General features: G+C 36.2%; 1 protein-coding gene across 1 annotated transcript; it reads right to left on the reverse strand.

Moving 5' to 3' along the window:
- Positions 1–2,163: 2,163 nt before the first annotated feature.
- Positions 2,164–10,008, reverse strand: LOC110899390 (ABC transporter C family member 14). The gene is made up of 11 exons (XM_022146272.2): positions 7,783–10,008; positions 5,190–5,510; positions 5,006–5,092; positions 4,312–4,938; positions 4,050–4,214; positions 3,677–3,971; positions 3,393–3,607; positions 2,984–3,289; positions 2,821–2,884; positions 2,509–2,748; positions 2,164–2,430 (listed from the first exon to the last, which is right to left on the reverse strand). The coding sequence occupies exons 1-11, from the start codon at positions 9,886–9,888 to the stop codon at positions 2,330–2,332; spliced, it is 4,527 nt and encodes a 1,508-aa protein (XP_022001964.1). The 5' UTR covers positions 9,889–10,008; the 3' UTR covers positions 2,164–2,329.
- Positions 10,009–24,103: the final 14,095 nt, after the last annotated feature.

Raw genomic sequence — 24,103 nt, forward strand, 5'->3', positions numbered from 1 at the left:
AGGATCACCAAATCAAGCCAAGTGTCCCATGAGGTGTTAGGGACTGATTAGTGGCATTACACATGTCCAAACGAGGTGAAATGGTGGAAATTTCATGAGCTTGGAGGCTAAGGAAAGAACAGGCTGCTGCCAGGTAAGTTCTGCTATGCTGGGCACAGCTTACGGACCGTATGGGGTCCAGGCTTACGGTCCGTAAGCCTTGTGCAGAGCAAATGTTTTGCAATTTGGCAGTTTTGGCCCCTGGACTTGTATTATCGCATTTTGTCATTTTTAACCCCTTTTATCCTAATATTTAGGTTATATAAAGGTGTTAAGGCATGTGTGACTTGGATTTTGTTTCGGAAATGTTACGAATATCATTTTGCTCGATCATTCGATTACGCATTTCATAAATAAAATATAACATTTTATTAAACACGAAAATGATCGAGATTGTACAATGTTCAAAAATTGCAAATGTCACAATCATGGTGGTAGGTTAACAAATCCTCTAGCTCGTACTTATGTTGGAGGTAAGATTAACTATGTGGACCTTATTGATATCGACTTATTCTCAGTGCATGAGGTTTCCTTAATGATAAATTTGTTAGGCTATTCCGGAACTGATCATATATTATACCAATACTTACATTCTGAAAAAGACTTAGATAATGGTCTTGAAGACCTAAGTAATGACAGTGATGCTTTAAGGTTGGTTCGACATGTAGAAGAGCATAAGGTCATTGATGTGCATAACCAATATGGGTTAAAGAACATAAAGGAGTATTTCACATCACCAACAAAAAGACAGCTTACTATTGAAGAGATTGATGATTGTAGGATCAAATCGAGCTAAAAGTCTAATTTTGATAAGAATTAAAGATGAACACACACAAAAAATATATCTTGAGAACCCTTGGATAATGATTTGCAAATGATAATACAAATTAGCTCCCAAATTTCCCTAGAATGTGTGTTACTAAACGCTAATCATCTCTATCTATTTATAGCCTAAACCACTTAGGCTAATTACATTTAGGCCCCAGCTAGAGTATAATTAACAACTCACAAAAACTATCACTTAAACATGCTTAGTCTATAATAATATTAAATATATTTTGTCTACACAAAATATATTTAATTAACCGAAACAATATAACGATCATATCCCGAGCTTTCACAAGCCGATCTTTTCACCAGATCTTCTTGTGTTGACTTGCACTTTGACTCGTTGCGTTGACTTTGTTGACTTGACATTGTTGATAGCATTAGACTACCAAATTAGACCCAACAATGATCCTGGACCTTATGCTTTTGTCCCAGCAGCAATAGTCTTTAAAAGTGTGGCCGGACAATCAAATACGACTGGACAATCTGGTGGGACTAGTCAATCAGGTGAGGTTGGGCAATCAAGTAGTGAGATTGGGCAGCCAAGTGCATTGGAAGAAGAAGACATTGGTGACTTGGATTATGGTGAAATGTTTTCACATGATATCCAAGATGATATAGTAGAGGATAATGTCCAAGAGGATACTATGGTTGATAATGTCCAAGATGATCAGGAAGATGATAATGTCCAAGATGATCAGGAAGATGATAATGAGCATGGAAGTGATCAAGATAAACATGGAAGTGATTAGAATGATAGTGATAGTGATAGTGAATTCATTGTTGATGAAGATAATACTATGGTTGATTATAAAGTTATGTGACAGATTATAGGTTGAATATTGACTTAGATGTAGAAGACAATATCAATGTCATTAATCAACAAGATTTAGATTTGGGAGATGGAGTGTTAGACAATGACAATTTTCAAAGTGGGTCAAATTTTAATGATGTTAATACTAGCATTATGAGTCCCAACTTAAAACCATTAAAAGGGCACATGAAAATAAGGCAATTAAATTTTTACCTAGGCCAAGTATTTGATACTAAACAAGAAGAGAAGAAGTTGGTTAAAAAGCATTCTCTAGAAAATAGAAGGTTGATTCAAATTGTGAAGATGATACCACTAGGGTAAGGGTAGTTTGTCATGGCCTTCTACCAGATTTTGATGTTGATGAGAAATGAGAATGGTGTCCATATTGATAGTCAAAGAAAAGGACGGTCACGCAAAGAAAAGGTGGCAGATCTGGACAAAGCAGATCCTAAACCAGCTAAGCGGTCTTGAAAATGGTTCAACACGATAAAGGTGGTTTCATTTGATTCCAGTACAATTGATAAAGCGTCAATGATTATCCAAATATTGAAACTAAAGATATAATAATGGCCGACAAACAAACTAAAATATAAATGATAAATCAAATAATAATAACTATAATAGACATTAAACTCTATATGTAACGGTTCATAACCCTGCAGACCGGTTTGCATACTCCTGAACCAATGCGCCAAACAGCGAAGGTCTCTCAATCAGCCGTGAAGGTTTATCAAATTCTTTAGCATAACCTGTTTCCAACAAACGAGTTCAAGTTCAAAACCACAGATTTAACATGAACGTGTATTTAAGACAAGAACAAGAGCTACCTGCATCAATGACTAGAACACGATCACAGTCCATAACGGTTGGTATTCTGTGAGCAATGCTGATGATGGTACAGTCAGCAAAGTCCTCGCGTATGATCTTCTGAATTACAGCATCTGTTTGTGAATCCACAGAAGCCGTTGCTTCGTCCATGAACAACAGCCTGCTATGCTTTAGCATCACTCTTCCTAAACATAGAAGTTGTCGTTGTCCCACGCTCCAGTTATCGCCATTATCAACAACTAAAGAACAAAAAAACATGAGTTTTGATTCTATGAACTAAGAAAATGTATCTTCGGGTCGGTTTCTAGTACCTGCAGAATCTAGTTTACCAGGTTTTGAAGCGACAACATCGTTAAGCTGGCATCGTTCAAGACTCTGCAAAACAAATTCTCACATCAGATGAACCAATGGAAAAAAGGCCATGGGGAAAGAATTTAGCAAGAATTTATAAAAACAGATTATATATAAGATTACCCTCCAGATTTCTTCATCGGAATGTTGACCAATGGGGTCAATATTGCTTCTGACAGTGCCTTCAAATAGGATGGGTTCTTGAGGAATGATCCCAAACCGTGACCTGAGATCATGCAATCCGAGGGTCGAGATGTTGATGCCATCAATGGTTATACTTCCACCAGATGGCTCCACCAACCTAAACAGAACTTGGATCAGAGTTGATTTCCCACCACCAGTTCTACCAACCACACCAATCTTTTCACCTCCTTTTATGCTTAGGGTGATCCCTTTGATCACTAAAGGCGTGTTTGGACGATATCTAACCTGTTATAAAATAACAAGCAATCAAGAACTTTAACTGAAATCACCCTTCAGAACTGATACGTGTTTGGATTTAAGATTACATATTATCATGTTGGCATGTTACCTGCAAATCTTTGAGCTCTACATTGCCATGAGAAGGCCACTTTGAAGGAGGGGTGTTGTTTTTTTTCACCCATTCGGCTTCTGAAGGTATGTTAGTGAACTGTTTAATTCTTTCAACAGAAACCATCCGGTTTTCTACAAAACAGCTCATGTATATAGCCCAAAACAATGCTCCGTTGAGTGACAATCCGTACGAGAGTGATAATCCAACATTTTCTGTAAACCATGTCATGATTAGTTATCTAAAGTAGCAGAAAGAAGATGGTGATTTAGATGCATATATACCTGGTTTAACAATGCTACTAGGCAAGAGGATCATGAAAGTAGTGGAAATACATAGAAATAAGCTTCCAATGAACTCCAAACGAAATCCTAACCACTCATTCGATGCGTTGTTGTGGAAATCATTTCGCAGATTTCCGTTCACACGATCAACATTTTCTTGAACAAATCTGTCCTGCTTCCTAAAACACCTTATCGTCATAACGCCTGAGATACTCTCTGAGAAATGGTGAATAACGGGCGCTTTTGTGATCGAGTCAAGTCGTGTTATTTCACGAGATGTTGCAAGAAAGAACCCCTGAAAAAATCAGTTCATAAGTTCAACTGTTCAAATCTAGTTATTGTTCACTAACTACATAACATAAATGAAACATACCCGGTACCAGATATTGAGCCAACCGAGTGGAATCAGTAAGAACACAGTTGGCCATGCGTACTGACAAGTGATTATAATAATGCCAATTAATGTTATGTACATAGAAAGAGTCAGGGCTGTTGTGAAAGGAAGGAATATGTCGATGTTGGTTTGATCACTCGATGCCTGAAAAGATTGAATGAAAAAGCGTACGATCATTCAATAACTGTTTGTTGTTAGTCCGGCTTATATTTGCACAAAAAGGAAAGTTATGAATCTTTACCCTACTAAGGATCCTTCCAGAAGGTGTAGTGTCGAAAAATGACATTGGAGCATGAAGTATGCTGTTAAGAATCTTCTTAAAGAAAATCTGACAAGTTTGAAGCCCAAGGACTGTTGAAGAAATAACTCTACCAAATACCATAAGGAACGAAACACCGGCTATAGCTGTATAAACTTCTATAAACAGTGAAGGGTTGAAGGAGGCGGCGCGATCATCAGAAGTTTCATATGCCAACCAGTAATCACTTGACATCTGTGCGGCTTGCCACAGTAATGAGAACAACAAAACAATAAGCACACCCCACCATCCGAACGCCTCAGTGACATAAACCTTATAGACACCTAAGCTGATTCTTCCTGTTTCCCTCTCCTCTTCTTTGATTAGCTTTGATGTTCCTATGATAGAACTCGATTTGGATCGTTCTAACGCCTTTTGATCTTCTTCCCGAGGATGTAGACTTGGAGATTTTTGAAGAGGTCTAGGGGAGATGTTATCTGATGTAGTAGGCTCCATTTCAACTAGCTGCATGGAGGTCTCATGAGCGGAAACTAAATTTTTGAAATCCATACCAGATTCTAGTAGTTCATCATACTTTCCTGATTGAACAATCATCCCATCTCGCATAACCTAACACAGTTCAAGTTAAAACGAGAACATACAAACAATAAACAATATCCGAGATTATGATACTTACTAAGATCAGATCAACATTATGGAGGAAATCGACTTGGTGAGTAACCAACAAGATAGTTTTGTTTCTAAGGGCTCCCCTCACACACTCCTGCAAAGATAAGATAAATAAATAAATAAATAAATAACAAAACATTAGATTTTGTACATCAATATTAGTGCATGAACATTGATCCTACAATAATTACCTTGAATATTTCTGAACCCGTGTGAGCATCAACGGCGCTAAACACATCATCAAGAAGATAAATGTCACAATCTTGATAAACAGCGCGTGCAAGTTGAATCCTCTGCTTCTGACCACCACTGAGATTAATCCCACGCTCTCCGATCTCGGTTTGATCTCCAAATTCCATCATTTCCAAGTCTTTCTCCAAGCAACAGTTTTTTATTACTTCCTTGTATTTCTGTCTGTCCATTGGCAAACCAAACAAAATGTTCTCTTGGATCGTCCCATTTTGAATCCATGCCGTTTGTGCAACATATGCGGTGCTCCCACATACCCTCACCTGTTATAACATCAAAAGAAAGAAATGTTGGGGATCAGAAGATGTTTGTGCAGCGGAATTAGTGACTGAATTGAAGTGCTCATGCATGATTGAACCGAATTGAATAGGCATTATTTGAAAGGATGAATGATAAATGATGATGTTAATGGACAATTCAAACGATAGTAAGAATGTCTTGATAGCCGGACATATTGCCGGTAATACAATATATATATGCATTGTTTTGGCGGTTGTTTTTGGCGGGTAACTGCCTCCGGCAGTTATTCGAATTCTTTTACCCGCTTATCATCAGCCAATGCACACTCCTATCATCTAATCGTTCGAGTACTTATAATACATAATTATCCTACTTAGTAAATCCGAATAAATACATAATTAACATAACTAAGTTTAATAAATATGTCTAACATAACCCCCTTAAACTTGGTTATGTTTAAAAGTTTTCTCCATCACACTCCGGTTTGCTTCTTCGACTGCCCATCTAGCATAGTTGAAGTTAAACCGCTTCCTTTTCTTTCCTTGATTCCAATCAGCATCATCAACTCCAGCGAAGAGAGCAACTTGTCCTGAAACTGCAGATTGTGGGTAATCGTTATCTGCCCTTCTTGCTTCTCTGTGAAAATCCGTGGATGACCCTCCTTCTTCATGCACTACCTTCTTGTCCTGCACATTTCCTTGTATTGTTTTGTATTTATAATAGTATTCTAGGATGTCGAGATACATGGCATAAATGACCCTCATGTAATCTCCATCATCGTAATCAAATCCTAGATCTTTTGCAATTGCAGGCCACAAATTTTCCGTAGTGACTTCCTTGTATCCACCGTCGATTGCCACCAGTATGTATAAACCTAACAGGTTTATCCTCTTCTTGTTTGGAGCAAATGGTGGAAGCGGTCTTGTGGTTAATCCCATAAAATCATACAGGAACCATTTGACCATTTCCTCAAATTTCATCTCCAACATGTGTTTGTATTTAAACACAAATTCTCGATCATCAAGCAAGTCCAGAAAGGATTTGCAGTCAGCGAATTCATGAAATTCCATCTCTTTAACGATCATCATATTCCAGTCAGGTTCTTGTGCCGATAGATCCAGTTCTTCAAAATACGAATTCAAATACCTTTCTTTGAATTCATCATCATACATACTTTCTTCTATAATACCCTGTTTTTCTTTTAACCCAATTTCTTCTTCCTTTGTCAACCCACTCGCATCGTTCACGGAATTATCAACCGGAATAGAGAACATAGGATAAATTTTACAAGTATCACCGTTTTTGTTAACAGTGAATCCTTGCATTGTTAATTGATCCATGCTCAAAACATTTCGGTCTAATTCCGGAGAATAGAAGACACTTTGAATTCTCATAGTTTCGTTTCCAGTTTTGATTTCAACCGATCCAACCCCACGTGTAAACAAAAAATTGTTTTCCCCGGATTGTGTATCAACCCCGATAATATGTTTTATACGTTTGAATACGTTTAAATTTCCAGCCATATGGTGTTTAATAACAGAACTAACGTACCAAATATCGCTCCATAGCCCTCCTTCGGTACCGACTACAATCATCTCTTGATGATTACTGCTATCTCTCCCTTGATTCTGTATTCCCATGTTCACCGCTTGCCGGATCAACTGAGTCGCTTCATCAGTTTCCTTCTTGTTACACGCGTAGATTTGATGCCCTGGTTGATGGCAGTAGAAACATGTTTTCTCACGTTGAAATCGCTTGTTCTTATTCTTCATTTCATCCGTGCAGTGTTGACAAGGCAACACTGTGGATGATGATTTGATTTCAATCATCTTCTTCCCCGGTTCCGCTCTGATACCACTATGTTGGGGATCAGAAGATGTTTGTGCAGCGGAATTAGTGACTGAATTGAAGTGCTCATGCATGATTGAACCGAATTGAATAGGCATTATTTGAAAGGATGAATGATAAATGATGATGTTAATGGACAATTCAAACGATAGTAAGAATGTCTTGATAGCCGGACATATTGCCGGTAATACAATATATATATGCATTGTTTTGGCGGTTGTTTTTGGCGGGTAACTGCCTCCGGCAGTTATTCGAATTCTTTTACCCGCTTATCATCAGCCAATGCACACTCCTATCATCTAATCGTTCGAGTACTTATAATACATAATTATCCTACTTAGTAAATCCGAATAAATACATAATTAACATAACTAAGTTTAATAAATATGTCTAACAAGAAAGTTTACCCAATGTTTACTTGAATTATCGTGAAGTTTGATTGTGTACCTTTCCGGAGATTTTGTGCATTTCACCAATAACGGATGAAAGAAGAGACGACTTCCCGGACCCCACAGTTCCAACAATTGCTGCAAGTTCACCTTTCTTGATCTCAAAGTTCAAATTCTTGACTACAGGACCATCAGCAACTTCATCATCCCAGCTAAAAGACCCATCTCTGACCTCAACCGCCATGCTGCCACTGCAAGCCTCCTGCCTCTCCACTGCTCCCTCATCGAGCTCCTTACTCAGCATGAACCCGTCCAATCTTCCCAACGAGATCATGGCCTGTGACAGGGCTATCATGGACTGAGGGAATGTACGGATCGGCTCTTGCAAGTTCTTGAACAAAGACATGGCAGTGAAAACTGTCCCTGCATCAAGTGGGACACCAAGAAATATCGCGCTCCCAAATGTGAGCGAAGAAATAAACAAAGGGGTACTCCATAAGACGATCATGTTTCCACCAATGGAGATCATGAATTTGGCAAGCCACCCGTATTCAGACTCACGAAACGCTTGAATCCTCTTGTTGAAATGTTCCTCCCATGCTTGGAACTTGATCACCCTCATGTAGTTAAGCATCTCATTTGTTGCTTTCATCCTCAAGTCGCGATTTTGCATTATATTGAACTGGAACCTGTTGTTCCTTCTAGTACCGAAAATCACATAGATCATAACCAGTAAGAGTCCAATCAACGCGACCACAGTTGACAGGCCAATGCATGTATAAAGAATACTTAATGCCACAGAAACTTGGAGGGGCATAAGCCAAATAGCATGCAAATGAAGCATCATATCAGAGAGCTGTTGAGCATCTACAGCCATGTAGTTTACTATCTGTCCCACACCATGTGATTGTCGAGCTGAACACGAGAGGCGTAGCCCCTTTTTGTACAATGAAGTTATCAGCGTCGACCGGATCAACATTCCAAGCTTCTGGGAATGGAAATTGAACTGGTGGGATGACAAAACTTCAACAAATTTTGCAACAAGAAGGGTTAGTATCAAGTAATACCCCTCATATGCCGATGTTCTCTTTCCCGAAGTGTAATCCACAAATCTTTGGATCAACAACGGTCCCACGTACATAACCGAGAGCCTAACTATTGCAAGGAACGCGTTGAAGGCGGCATGTTTCCAAAAACACCGAATCAGCGTGGCTCGAACAGGATGTTTTGAGTTTTCATGATCTTTAGGCCACTTTTCTTCAAAAAGCTTAGACATTTTCTCCGCCCGATGCTCTGGAGAAAGCGTCGGGATGTCTTCGATTTTCAGAGGCGTTCGGTACCCTTTCGTCAACAACGGATTCATCCATATCCAGAAGAATTTCGACACGATTGAAGCCGACGCCCATCCACTTACATTAGATGACTTATGCAACTCATCATCATCGGATACTTTACCATTACCGTTTCCATTTAGTGATACAGATTCTGTTGTCACTGTGATCCCAGTCGAGCTGGTTACCGAAACAATGAGCAGGAAAACCGAAAACGGTAAAGATACCACCGAAATAACGTCGTCAGATACGAACGATGAAGCATTTCCGCTACCCGAAACTAACCGGATGATCCCGGAAGAAGCCAACAAAGCAATGACAATGAAATTTACTCCCCAGAAAACACGAAACGAGACCGGGTGAGTAACAGCATGAAACTTCTTCTCATGGATGATTAAAACAGTAACAACCAAGAAAGAAACTGCTTGAACCAACCAAGAGATTCCATCTATCTGCTTCCATGGGGACTGTGTGTTTCCTATGAACCCCAAAACTGATGAAACAGTAGACAAAACAGTTAAAACGGTTGTAACAACCAGAGACAACTTAAACCAAATGTTTGTAGTAACAGTGGTTCTCTTTTTAGCAATAAGAGGTTCATTAACAGAAGATGTGTTGGAGGTGAATCTTGAATAGAGTTTTTGAACAGCAAAAACAAAGAGGGTGAACAAGAATATGAGATCAACGGTGGATAAGAGTGCTCTTTGTGGGCATGGTGAGAACAAGATGAATCTCAGCCATTGAAGTATGAGTGAAGCTCCTGAGATGTTTTCTGGTATGACAGAAGTTGAAGAACATGAAACAGAAGATACCCAAGATGAAGATGACGTCATGTTTGATTCAAGATCAAAATTTACATCTTCTGAAACTCATGAATCAATGGATGAAGTGCATTGTGTGAATATATGTATAAGAAGTAGAGTAAACACATGGGTCAACGAGATAGTACGACTATTCAAATGTGGCGTCGTTTAACTATGGTTCTATGAAATCTTCTTGTTTTATTTCAACTACAAATACAAATACAAGTATAACTTTGGAACCAAGAGACTGACAACAAATAAGACGAAAGATGGCTATAAAAAATCTTTGGGGATTCTGTTGGTTAACGAAGATAACTAGTTTTTTTCACATCGCGCGATGCGGCGAAATCGAGAAAATGATAATATAAAACAAACATGATTTGAAAATAAAACATGTTGTTTAGAAAGTTAAACCATTAGAACGGTTTAGTTTGTCATTGTAGCGTTTTATGATATCAAATAGATACTTTATTTTGAGTACATTTTCGTTTTTAACAAAACTTATAACGGAATGTCGAGGGAAAAATCAAACACATTTACGTACTTAAGTTTTAGAAACAAGTTATAAACGTAAATTATTAAAGAAGTATTAAATTATTTGATAAATTAATGTATATTCTAAAAAAAAAAGAAAAAGGAATCATTAAAAAATGGTAAAGGAATATATAGTTTTAAAAAAGAAAAAAAATTATGTTATTAAAAGTAAATATAATAATAAACTATTATAATATATTAAATAAAATAATAAAAAACTATATATTTATTATTTTAAAAATAAAGTTACTTTCTATGTATAATTGTTAACTATATATTAATACTTCAAACGGCAGAGTGATAACATATTTTTTCATTTCACTATTAAAAATTCTTGTATATTATTTGTTAATTCTTGTAAATTATATGTTAACTTTTTTAAAATTAACACGAGTTTTGTCGACTCTTGGATGTTGTATACAGGGGTTGTAAACGAAATTGTGTTGAGACTTAGAGAGTAGCTCGTGTAAGCTCTATTTTGGCTTGTTTCGAGCTCTATTAATAAAGTTTGAACTTGACTTGGAAGTAGTTTTTTAAGCTCGAGCTCGGCTCATTTATTATTTACTAATTACTTTAGTATTTTATTACTTTGGCCACAATTAAAACCGTGGAAACCATCACTATGAAGGGAGGGAAGGAGAAGTAGAGGCATGCCAAAAAATCAGCAAAATCTTTTGAGGAACTTCAAAGGGTAATCATAAAGAGACGTAGTCATGCTTGTGATAATCATCTTTGAAGGCCAAAGACTAATACAATTTTGGTGCTACATGGAAATATTATTACCTATATTTTGGTGTTACATGTAAAATCATTTTGTAGCCTTGCCTAACCTTGTGGATACGTATGTATGTAGTAAATTCATTTTGTTTGTATGTTGCAAACAAGTTTTTGGTAAACTTTGTTTGGTTACTTTTGATTGGAAGCAATTGAAAGATGTGGCGCATAAACTTGAATTCTTCGTGTTACTTATCTACTAATAATAATAATAAATTAATACGCAACTAATTATGAGGTTATAAATGATCAGATGCTTTTATGCATAACACAACTGTGGTTAGTTCTTCACTTTACTTGTAATCATAAGTCAATTAGGTTAATTTTCTATATTTGGTGGGTCATACTAATAATTATTTGTTGTTGGAAGTGGACTTTGGTTGCAAGGTTCTGACTGTTGTTCATATAACTTTGGGTTATAATGATATGTGCCAAATAAGGTGTAGTGGCACGTTGGTATGTCTCTACTTATATTCTTTTTCTTTTCATAATAATTAGGTATATGTGGCACATTGGGACAACTGTGGAAGGCTACTCATCAAAAACTGTGAAAGTGAGTTCATTTTCTTGCCCATTTTCTCGGCTGCCAACTGTCCTCTCTGAAAAATCATAAATAAAAAAAAAACACAAGATAAAAATTTTAGGCCCTATTCACAAATTTCCATGTATTATAAACTCATCAATTATCTAATTACTAGAATTTATATGAAAGTAATTTAAATAATTATTTTTAGCTAAGTTTGGGTAGTAATTTATTAATTAAAAGGAAAGATGTAGCCGACAAAAATAGACATTAAATACCATGTCAAGCTAACAAAAAAGAACAAAACATGATGCTAAAATAGAAAATTTGGAGACACCAGGATTAGAACTCAGGTCTCCTTGTTGTTTAAGCAAGGCATTAACCACCCTGACAAAAGCTTGTTTGTGTTATCTATTGATTCAATGCATAGATATTCTTGCTTATACAACGTAAATTATATACAAAATTAAAAGGATTTGGACCCCCGAAGGGTTTGGGTCTTGTGCCATCGCCCACCCTGCACCCCCTCCGGGCCGGCCTTGTTGCCAATGCTATTTACTATACCTCTATTCTGATGCCTTTTTTAAAGGCTAACGAACCTTTCAAATTGGGTACTTGTCAAGTGCGGCCTTAGAGATGAGCGGGGAGGATTACCGGCCAAGTCACGTTATTTTAAAAAAAAAAACATATCTATTATATATAATAAATGAAAGTGATTTGGGCCACGTGTCACTTAATTAGGGCATCCTCAATTCTGTTTTCCCGCCCAACAGTACCACACTTCCATCCCTTTTATACTCCCTCTGTCTCTTTTTTTCCTTTTCAAAACCCTAGATCTGAATCTTCTTCTCCTTCTCCTTCTCCTCTACTCTTCTCCCTTCTGAATCAAAGATCAAACCAAATCATCTCATCATGAATCATTCGAAGCGTCACCAGGTAAGCCCTATATCTTCATTTATTTCAGTATTGTAGCCCTAATTTTGGTTGCGATCCTAACTCGGTTTTCTTGATTTTGTAGCCCTAATTCGACATTGAACCTAAAATTGAAGAACACGTAACTCGAAATCAGCCTTTGTAATTTTCATGTCTGATTATACCATGAAGAGGTAATATCTGGCTTTTGTAATTTTCATCCCGAGCTATAGTTGGGAAGATTCTTTCATCTTCTTCGTCGGCAAGGTTCTTCCATTTGAGGTTTGATTTGTATGTTTATAGATCTGTGTTGATTTCTTCTTATTTTCATACAAAGTTTCTAATTAAACCCTAATTTCTACTCCTAATCTCATCATATGGTTCCAGGGTTGTTGTCATCGATGGTCATCAAAGTTGAGATCCGCTTACCTGCGGCTAGATTTCCGCCATGAACTGGTATGTTTGAATATGTCCAGAAACTCAGGGTTTTTTCTTAACGGTGATGATATGAGTACAACATCTGTTGATTATTGATCTGTGAATATGTTCACCGATTATTCTTTTTGAAATTAGGGTTTCATTTACTTGAGATTTGAATCTTCCGATTGTTGAAGCCTTTGAAGCCGATCCTTTTAAATTTCCAGTTCCCGAGGTATGATCTGTTTCTATATGATTTTGAATTTGATTGATTGGTCACTTGCTATTGTTGTTTGATGTTCTTTGTTATTTCATATAATATAATGATTTGTTATACAACTAACTGCTTTCATATTTCATTATGATTTGTATGCTTTTTGGGTTTGATTTTATATTGGTCATCACATTAATGGTGAGTAATCAAGAATATTGGATGGTTTAATTAGTTTTATTTTGGGTATTTTTGGATGATTTCATCCATTTCTTTGGATAGTTCATGATTGAAGATGCAGTTGAAGTTATCATTTGAGTGAAATGAATGTTGATTTATCAGAAGATGCAGTTAAAGGTATCTTAAATAAGGTAATAATTGCATTACATCCCTGTTGAAAAAATAGAATTGATAAATTTAGGGAAAGTGAGGTTGAAAGATGATAACCCAACAGTGGAGATCTCATTTTACAGCTTTGATAAATTGAGCGGTATTCTCATATAATTTTTCCTAGAAGCTTCCAATGAAGAGGCACTTTGGACATCTGTTGTCTTCAAACATCTATTATCTATTATCTATTATATCTATTATATATAATAAATGAAAGTTATTTGGGCCATGTGGACCAAATAACTTTCATTTATTATATATAATAGATAATATATAATAGATAATAGATAATAGATGTTTGAAGAACAACAGATGTCCAAAGTGTTGATTCTTTGGAAGCATCCAGGAACCATTCTCTGAGAATACCCTTGAATTTATCGAAGCTGTATAATGAGATCCTCCACTGTTGGGTTATCATCTTTCAACCTCACTTTCCCTAAATTTATCAATTCTATTTTTCACCAGGGATGTAATGCAGTGGTTCAGTATCTACAGTGGATTCAACATCTACAGTGGATTCAACATCAGGTGTTTGGTTAATTTTTTGTCATGTTTCCTGTTCAGTTTTGATGTTCACTTATCTAATTTTCATTTTATTTTTAGGCTTCTATATGTTTTTGAGTTTGATTGATTGGTCACTTGCTATTGTTGTTTGATGTTCTTCGTTATTTCATATAATATAATGATTTGTTATACAACTACCTGCTTTCATATTTCATTATGATTTGTATGCTTTTAGGGTTTGATTTTATATTGGTCATCACATTAATGGTGAGTACTCAAGAATATTGGATGGTTTAATTAGTTTTATTTTGGGTATTTTTGGATGATTTCATCCATTTCTTTAGATAGTTCATAATTGAATATGCAGTTGAAGTTATCATTTAAGTGAAATGAATGTTGATTTATCAGAAGATGCAGTTGAAGGTATCTTAAATAAGGTAATAATTGCATTACATCCCTGTTGAAAAATAGAATTGATAAATTTAGGGAATGGCTGAAATTGAGCGTGATAGTACCCAACACGTGCAAATATAACCTGCGGTTCTGTTGTCTTCAAACATCTATTATCTATTATCTATTATATCTATCATATATAATAAATGAAAGTTATTTGGGCCACGTAGATCAAATAACTTTCATTTATTATATATAATAGATAATAGATGTTTGAAGAACAACAGATGTCCAAATTGCTAATTCTTTGGAAGCATCCAGGAACCATTATTTGAGAATACCCTTGAATTTATCGAAGCTGTAGAATGAGATCCTCCACTGTTGGGTTATCATCTTTCAACCTCACTTTCCCTAAATTTATCAATTCTTTCAACAGGGATGTAATGCAATTATTCCTCTCAATTAAATAGACCGACCCTTGCTTCCTCTCAAAGGGTTATGGAGTGCTTATAATAGCTGATCATGCTAAGGACTGTTATAACTAACCACTGCTCCTTATAAAGACTGATGGACTTAAAGACTGATGAGGCCTATCCACTGTTGAAGACAAATCCCTGTCAAAGACAAGCACTTATGTATCTCATCTCTGATTATTTGTTTCTTTGTTCTTTGATTATTTGTTAGATGTACAGATTCTACGGAATGTAGTTAAGAGCCGCACATAAATCTGACCAGTTATGGTTTTGGTAAGTATCGGTAAATTGTCTTTGATTTGTTATTGTTTATTCAGATGCTTGCATTGGTGTACCATGTGATTACTAGTAGATTGATTTTGATATGTTTGTAGTTTTTGTTTTTCACAGTCTGTTTTGTTGTTTTATTCACCCATGTTTCATTCATAGATCTCTATAATCCATATTTATGGTTTCAAATCTGTTTCCTGAGTTATTTACAGTTGTATCACACCAAATATTTGTTATTTGTATTGAGTTGGTATATTGGGATTAAATACTAAACTGATGGAATTACAGCAAGTCCAGGTTATGCTTCAAGCTGTCTCGATCTCTTTGGAGCTGGGTAGGTGTCTTTCGGAGGTCTAAAAAACAGAATTGATAAATTTAGTGAAAATGGGGTTGAAAGATCATAACCCAATAGTTGAGGATCTCATTCTACAACTTTGATAAATTCAGGGTTATTTTCAAATAATGCTTCCTAGATGTTTGAAGACCGACAAATGTTCAAAGAAGCAGCCCTGTGGACATTTGTCTGTCTTTGTCGTTCTTCAAACATCTAGGAACCATTATTTGAGAATACCCCTGAATTTATCGGAGCTGTAGAATGACATCCTCCACTGTTGGGTTATCATCTTTCAAATCCATTTTCTCTAAATTTATGGATTCTGTTTTTCAACAGGGATGTAATGCAATGACTCCTCTCAATTGAATAGACGGACACTTGCTTCCTCTCAAAGGGTTATGGAGTGGGTATAACAGCTGTTCATGCTAAGGACTGTTATAATTAAACACTACTCCTTATAAAGACTGATGGACTTAAAGACTGGTGAGGCCTATCCACTGTTGAAGACAAATCCCTGTTAAAGACAAGCACTTATGTACCTAAAGCCTGATCAACGAAAGGAAAACCACTGCTCAGTAGCAGCAGTGGTTCAGCATCTACAGCGGATTCAACTTTAGTATTTATGTATCAGTGTTTCTTATGTAACAGTGTTTAGTGTAGCAGTGGTTCGCTATAGTTTATCTCTCGAGACAAACCCTATACAAACTTAAAGACGAACCATTATCTAACAACAATAGTGGTTCAGCATCAACAGCAGATATTCTACCTTTGTTTATGTTAACAATGTTTATATGTAATAGTATTTATCACATCAGTGTTTTATACTCTGTTAGATTGTTAGATGTCATATCACTGAGATGTTTATATGTAACAGTATTTATTACATCACCCCAGCATGCTAACTGATCTGTACTATAAATTGAACAGCGGTTTGATCTTTATACTACTAAATAAAAATGAAGTACACTTGGATGATTATTAAGCTCCTCATTTTGATTGTTTGGATGTAGTATTCATGAATTTGGTCTTTTCTTGAAAACAGTTGTTTATAGGCCAACTTCTTTTTAAGGTCAAACATTTGTTTAAGCGCAAACATCTGTTTATGTCCAAACAGATGTTTAAGGACAAATATCTGTTTAAGGTCAAACATCCTCAAAATAGTTAAAAATGATAGTTTTCATTAATCCTTAAAAGTCTGTTACAACCACTGTTTTGGTTCAAACATCTGATTGTTAAATGTTATCCACTGCTGAAAGCCAACCTCTGTTTCTTCATTCTTCATGTTGACCACTGACTGACCAAACATCTGTGTTTTAATCACTGTTGGCTATCCACTGATAGTTAAAAAATAGTCACTGCTCACATTTTTATTGTTGACTTCCACTGATATTGACAATCATTGGTTTTCCTAAAAAACATCCACTGCTCACATTTTTATTGTTGATGTGGTTAATTAATTATAGAATGAAATTATAAAATGAAAACTAGAATTACATTGAAATTACAATTTTACCTAATCGTTACATTCCAATGAGATAAGAGTTCCTCGTATTGTTTTGGTGATAAAAATTAAAGTTAAAATAAAAAATAAAAAAACTGTTGTTCAAAATCAGTGTTTTAACCCACTGATGGCTATCCACTGTTAGCTTAAAGTCAGTCACTGTTCTCATTTGTAACCGTTGCAAACCACTGATATTGTTCCATCAGTGGTTTCCTACCAATTGTCCTCCAATATCATCAGAGGTTGACACGTGGATTATACATAGCGGTCAGATCTTTTAGTCTCCGCTGCCACGTCAGCATTCACTTTCCCCCTATAAAACCCTGATCAAAACCCCAAACACTGTTTTTACTGTCGAATCGAATTCAAAATTCCTTTCTCAAAGCAGTTATCATCCATTTCTCTCAAAATCACTCATCCCCTTCATCGTCTTCTTCCTCTCGCAATCATACTCAAATCACGATGTCTCTCCCACTCAAATCCACACATAACTACTTGGGTTACTTGAAAAACCCAGTCACACCGAAACCTTCAATTCCATCATTGATGCTCTGTCGTCTTCAAAGTACAAAACTTTGTTGACTTGTGATGCTCCGATCTACATGGATACCCAGCAAGAATTCTGGAAAAATGCTAAGTTGGAAACTAAGGATAAAAAGCCCTTAGCCATCAATTCTTCTATAAAGGATGTTCCAGTCATAATAACACCTCAAACCATTTCGGAGGTTTTTGAACTCGATGATCTTCAAGGTAAAACATCTTTCCCTAAAACAGAGTATCAAACGGATTTCATTCAAAGAGGTTATGAAGAGGAAATGAAAAAAGACACTTTAGAAAAAGGCAGTTTTCCTCCTGCCACAAGGTTTTTGTTTCATACCCTATTGATGTGTGTCTCAAACAAGACCACTGCTTTCAATGAAATCCCATTGAAGATTCAATATCTGGGTTATGCTATCTTACATGGTGAAAATTTTAACTATTCCCAGGAAATCTTCAATTATCTTGTTACAAATGTTAATAAAAAGGCATTATTGCTCTTTCCAAGGTTTTTAAGTTACTATTTTAAAAAGAAATTTTCAAAAGATAATGCCTATGTGCTTATCCAGGGCAATCCTTTTTCAATAAAGAGCCTCACTTCTGAAACCTTTACAAGGCTGTCAAAAGTTTCCAAAACACAAGCAGAGGTTCCTGAGCAGACTTCAGCAGCTACCACTGCTCCTCAGGCACCTGCTATTGAGCCCACTGCTCAAGGTGATCACAGCAGCAAAACAACTGCTGTGAAACCCCCACCTAAAACCACCAAAAGACCAAAACAGAAAAAATCACAAAAGCCCCCCAAACCCAAAACAAAGGTAACTCTGGAAGATGAGATCCCAGAGCAACTACCAGTGACAACACAAAAGTCACCAATAACCACTGCTGCTAATTCCTCACAGCAGTTGGAAGAAAGATCTCAACCTGAGCCTCAAACTCCTCCTGCTTCTTCTCAAAAAGAATAGGTTGTAAGAACAGGGACACCAAATTATGATGCTCTGGAATCACTTGATTCCATCATCCACCGCCCACTGCCCGGGGCAAATTCGCTTTCTACACCTATCCTCACTTCTCAAATTCCCCCACAAACAAAACTTTTGTTGGATGCAGTTGATTTAGCCCAGACACAAACCAGTTCTTCTCAAACACCTGTTAATGAGAATATACCTCAACAAGTGACTGGGCCTGGTGTCTCAATCATTGTTAACCCACCAACAACTAAGGAGGTTACACTGCAGGAAGTACAAGTATTTCCTGTCAGTAGTTCAAGTGGAGCAGCAACTATAGGTGTTGGATCTAATGATCTACACCTGGCCAGTTGTTTCATCAATAAGACTCCCTTGAAGGCAATTTCCTCTCCAGCAACTCTGATATCCGCTGGTGTCTTTGTTCCAACCACTAGTTCTATTAAAAGGATGTCAATTGCTGAGGAAAGAAGTCCCCAGTACCAAGAAAAAAGGGCATCTGTGGATGACTTTTGGGAAATTTTCCCTAAGTCAACTGCTAATACAACCACTGCTAATGGGAAATCAGATGATCCCATTAACTTGGGTGATGGTTTAATCTACAAGGAATTGACGGAGAGGGTTGACAAATTGGACACATCTGTTGCAGATATTAAGTCAATGCTGCAACAGTTGTTACAAGCACAAAAGGCAACACCCACTGCTGCACCAGATGCAATATCTGCTCCATCATCTGCTCCTACTCCCACTGAGCTTTGGAGTTTATTTCAACCTCTGCTTCACCAACAAAGTGCATATGCTAGTCAGCAACATGAAATACAGGTTCAAAAGATCAGAAATATGATGGAAGCTAGGTTCATGGATACACAAGCAGACATAAAGGCAATCAAGGCCCACTTGCTGAACACCACTGATTCTGCTTCTCCTGCTATCATCTTTGTGGACAACCCACCACCAGCTGATGCCAAAAAGGGGGAGAAAATGAAGCAGCTAAAGAAAAAGGGATATGAAGATGCTTTGTACATTGCACCAGACAAATCCAGTATGCTTGCAGACATCCCTAAACCAGATGGTTCTAAAAAGGTTGATGTGACCTTAAATGCCATTGCTGATGAAAATGCAAGGGTGAAAAGGGATAGAGAGGCAAAGGGAAAATCAAGGTTTGAACAGGAGAAGAAAGTTTATATGGAAATGGAAGTGCAGGGTGTTTCTGAGCCCAAGGATGAAGAAAATCCTGAGCCTAAAAGAAAACAGCTCACTAGAAAAGTAAGGCAATCCAAATCCACACCTCCCAAAAGCTCCACACATCAAACCTCCAAACCAGCAGATGTTAAAACACCTGTTGGTACTTCAGTGGTTTCAACATCTGTTACACCAACAACTACCACCACTTCAACAGACACTCAATCCACTGCCTTACCACAAATCACATCACCACCAAAAACATCCTCATTACCACCAACACCACCTGCCAAAAAGCAGAAGAGTTCAGGTGACACGTCATTTGTTGTAATGGCAACAGTGGTTGAAACACCAGTTGTTTCAACAACTATTAGTCAACCATCTACCACTCAAATCACCACTACTCAACCCACCAAAACACCACCAACCTCTCCAAAACCTAAAAGGAGAAGGATAATTCTGAATGATGACCCTTCACCACCACAAACATCCACACAACCACTGTCCCTTGTTACCATTCCAAATCATGTCCCACTCTCTTCAGCACAAGTCTCAAATTCAAACACTGCCATTTTTCCTGCAGGAGTCCAGTATCTAGTAGATCTTCCAGCAGTTAGAGAGAAGATCAAATCCTTCTACTCTGAAGATGACCCTGCTAAAAGGAACTTGCCATCTGTTGAAGGATATCCAAGGCCTAATAACATTGAAGAATACTTGAAGTTGAAGGCTCAACAAGCAGAGGATATCTCCAAAAGAAATACAGAAGGAAAATCTGACAAAGAGTTTCAAACATACTACCAACATCTGCTAACCCAAGTCAAAACTTTGGAGCAGTTTTCAAAAGATCTCTGTCAACAATTATCAGAAAGATCTGATGAAACCTTGAGTAAAGATTATCTTGATAATATCATGGCTTACAAAAAAAATACAAGGGAGAAAGGTATCACTACAAAGAATGGACCATCAGTGAGCTAGAAAGTGAAACAGCCAGAATTCAAGATATGATCAAAAACAAGGTGAAGCAGACTCCTCCTATCTGGGCAAAGTTTAAGACTAATGAACCAAAAAGGACTCTGCAGCTGAAGAGAATGAAAGAAGAGTTAATAACAGCTGATTTTGGGTCAAGGAACCAAGTGACAAGGTGGTCAGAGGATAAAGTGTTCGCCTCTTACAAAAAGCTGGAAAAATTAAGAAAGAAAAATCCTAATGTTCCACAAAAGCCTGCTTACCCTGAAGCAGTGGTTCCGGCTAAGCCACAAAAGCTACAATTCAGGAGATCTACTGCTTCACCTGCTGCCATCCTTTACCAAACAAGGAAACAAAAGCAGATGGATGAAGAAACAACAGCAGATAAAGCAGCAGGGGATTACCTTGTAAAAATGGGCCTTAAGCAGATGATAGGAGAAAAACTTGAACTGACACAAACTAGAAATACTGCTCTGCCAGTCATTACCAGGCCACCATCTCCAAACTCATCATTAATAAAACCTCTCCCAAGAAACCCACTGGATTCAAAAATACTAAAGTGGAAATCTGACAAACAGACCCACGTATTGACTCTGATCAAATCCAGTGGTGAGGTGAACAAAATATCAAGGGAACAAGCACTGGGCCTGGGTGTTGAAGATCTGCAAGATCTCCTTGATCTTACACTGTGCAGGGATGAGGATGACATAGATTCCTTGGACTTTGAATTACAATTCAAAGGGCAAGTCAGGGAATTATTGATGAGGCAATAAAGATTCACAATGTAGACATCATTGATCGAAATGAGCCTGACTACTTTGGTGAAGGTTGAATAGGGATGTCTGTATTGGAAAGTTATTGTATAAGAATGTCTATTTTTTGTAATTTTCGTTTAATTGGTGTGAATTCTTTAATACTACAAGGGAAATGTGATATTTGGGTTTGTGTTTTACAGTTTATAGCAGAGTTAAGATTATTAGGTGTGTTAATGTTTGCGGTTATATAAGAAATTTTATGTATTTGTGAATTTGGTAAGTAACTGATTTGACTTTGAAACTCAAAGGTGAAAGAAACATGGTTGACTTGACTGTTGGCATTGTTGGTAATCCTGATTTGCAGTAAAATACACTTTGAGCTTTTTTTGACCCGTTTAATATGTTATCCTTTTAGTGAATTTTCTTTTCGAGTTGTCACACGATTAAATCATATGGTCAAATTGTTAAGGGTCTTGATGATTTAAGATGCTAATTGTGTGCCGTCTATTAGCTAATTATTTGTAATTTATGTTAACAGTGTTTATATGTTAATAGATGTTGACCAAAAGTCATACAGATGTTGACGAATAGTGAAACAGATGTTGACCTTAAGCAGATGTTTGGTTTCAGGCCAAATATCTCTTTATGGGCAAACATCTGTTAAGTTCAAACATTTTTTTAAGGCCAAACATCTGTTTATTGCCAAACATCTGTTTATAGCCAAACATTTGTTTAAGGTCAAACATCTGTTTAAGTCCAAACAATTGATATAGAACGCCAAACATCTGTTTAAGCCCCAACATCTATTTAAGTCTAAACAGATGTTAAACATCTGTTCAAAACACTGTTCAATCTAACATGGGTTTCCATCCAACTGTTGACTAAAAGTCAAACAGATTTTCAAACCACTGATTGAGTTATTCAAATTTCTGTTGAATACTAAATGAGATGTTGACCAAAACTCAAACTGGTGTTGACCAAAAGTCAAACAGATGTTGTCGAAAAACTAAATGGGATGATCCGACCCGGTTACAAGGGATATTTTTAAACCTTCTAACTTTTTAAAGATCCTCACAAAATCTCGGTTTGTTTCTCTCTCCACGTTTCTTTCTACACTTTCTCCAAGAAACTCTGTTATCTTCTTCGATTTCTTCCGATCTTCATCAATATCATCTTATATAATAATAAAGGTATTGTTAAATAAACTGATTTGTTTTGTATTTTTTGATGTTTATTCTTTTAGTTTTGAATTCCATAGCTGATTATGGTTCTTGCTATTTTAATGAACAAGTTGTAATCGACGGTGGTGTATTCATGTATCTCCCTATTTTTTTCAATCCATTGTTGGTTATGATTGCGTTTATTATTGCGGCTTATACTGGAACAACTTCTGATAGTCCTAATCTTTTTGTATATCCGATTACTATGTAGTTATTATGCATGTTATGATAGACATATATGATTCTAAAAAAAGTGATCTGCATTTCGTGTATCTACCATTTGTCTTATCCATTGTTGATTTTATTGGATTTCACTTTGCTCATGTATTTATCTTATTCTGATTTATGATATAAAATTTCGATCTTTACTGTTGTATTCTCATTTGTATTTGTAAAGTTATTTATAATGTTGTTGATGTGATTCTGATGTATGATATAAAATTTCAATCTTTACTAATGTATTGTCACGTTTATTTGTAAAGTTGTTTATAAAGTTGTTCATGTAATGATGTTATTCTGAAGTATAATATAAATTTTCGATTTTAACTGATATATTCTCATATGTATTTGAAAAGTTGAACTTATTTTGATTAGTACTTGGTATACTGTTTTTAAGTTTTTGTTTGGAATAGACACAAGTCACTATCCTGTTTTTCTATACAATTTATTCAGCTGATGATCCTCAATGTCTATTTGTGATACTTAATCGGAAAAGTAGCATTTTAGTTTTAATTATATGATTTGCTGTAAAAATATATATATATATTTCGATATGATAAGAAATTACATGTATTCCCACCTTTTCGATGTTGTCTATTGTTATTTTGATATATATCAGTTGTATCATCTTTTATTTACAAGTATTGCATACCTTAATGGATTGTATTCATTTGTTTCTTAATGTTATTGATTTTGATTCTATATGTTTGATACTGTTACAGTTTTATGTGAGAATGATTTATGGATTTCCGTGTTACCTTGAAGACAGTAAAAGGAAATGTTTGGTTAGTAATTTTATCTGATCTTAGTTTAACACTTAATTTTAATTTTTTGGTATGATATTTAGCAATAAAAGTGTTTCTTTTATTTATGCTTAGATTTTGCCAAAACAGTATCAAAATTGGATTCAACAGTTTAATTATCCAACTGGAAATACAAACATCCGGACCACAACTGGAAATGTTTTTAAAATCAAGATCTATCCTTTAAGCAATGGCAAATATTATTTCTATAATGGCTGGTGTCAGTTGGTAGACAGTTTGAAAATACCTTCAGATTCATGGTTGATATTTCATTATGAAGAAGCATTAGAAAGTTTCAGAATATTGTATTTTTATCAAGACATTGCTCTTGCTCCTTGTGAAGAATTTTACTACAAACCATCTGG

The sequence above is a fragment of the Helianthus annuus genome, chromosome 1 (genome assembly GCF_002127325.2).
Source record: "Helianthus annuus cultivar XRQ/B chromosome 1, HanXRQr2.0-SUNRISE, whole genome shotgun sequence".
Classification (NCBI taxonomy): Eukaryota; Viridiplantae; Streptophyta; class Magnoliopsida; order Asterales; family Asteraceae; genus Helianthus; species Helianthus annuus.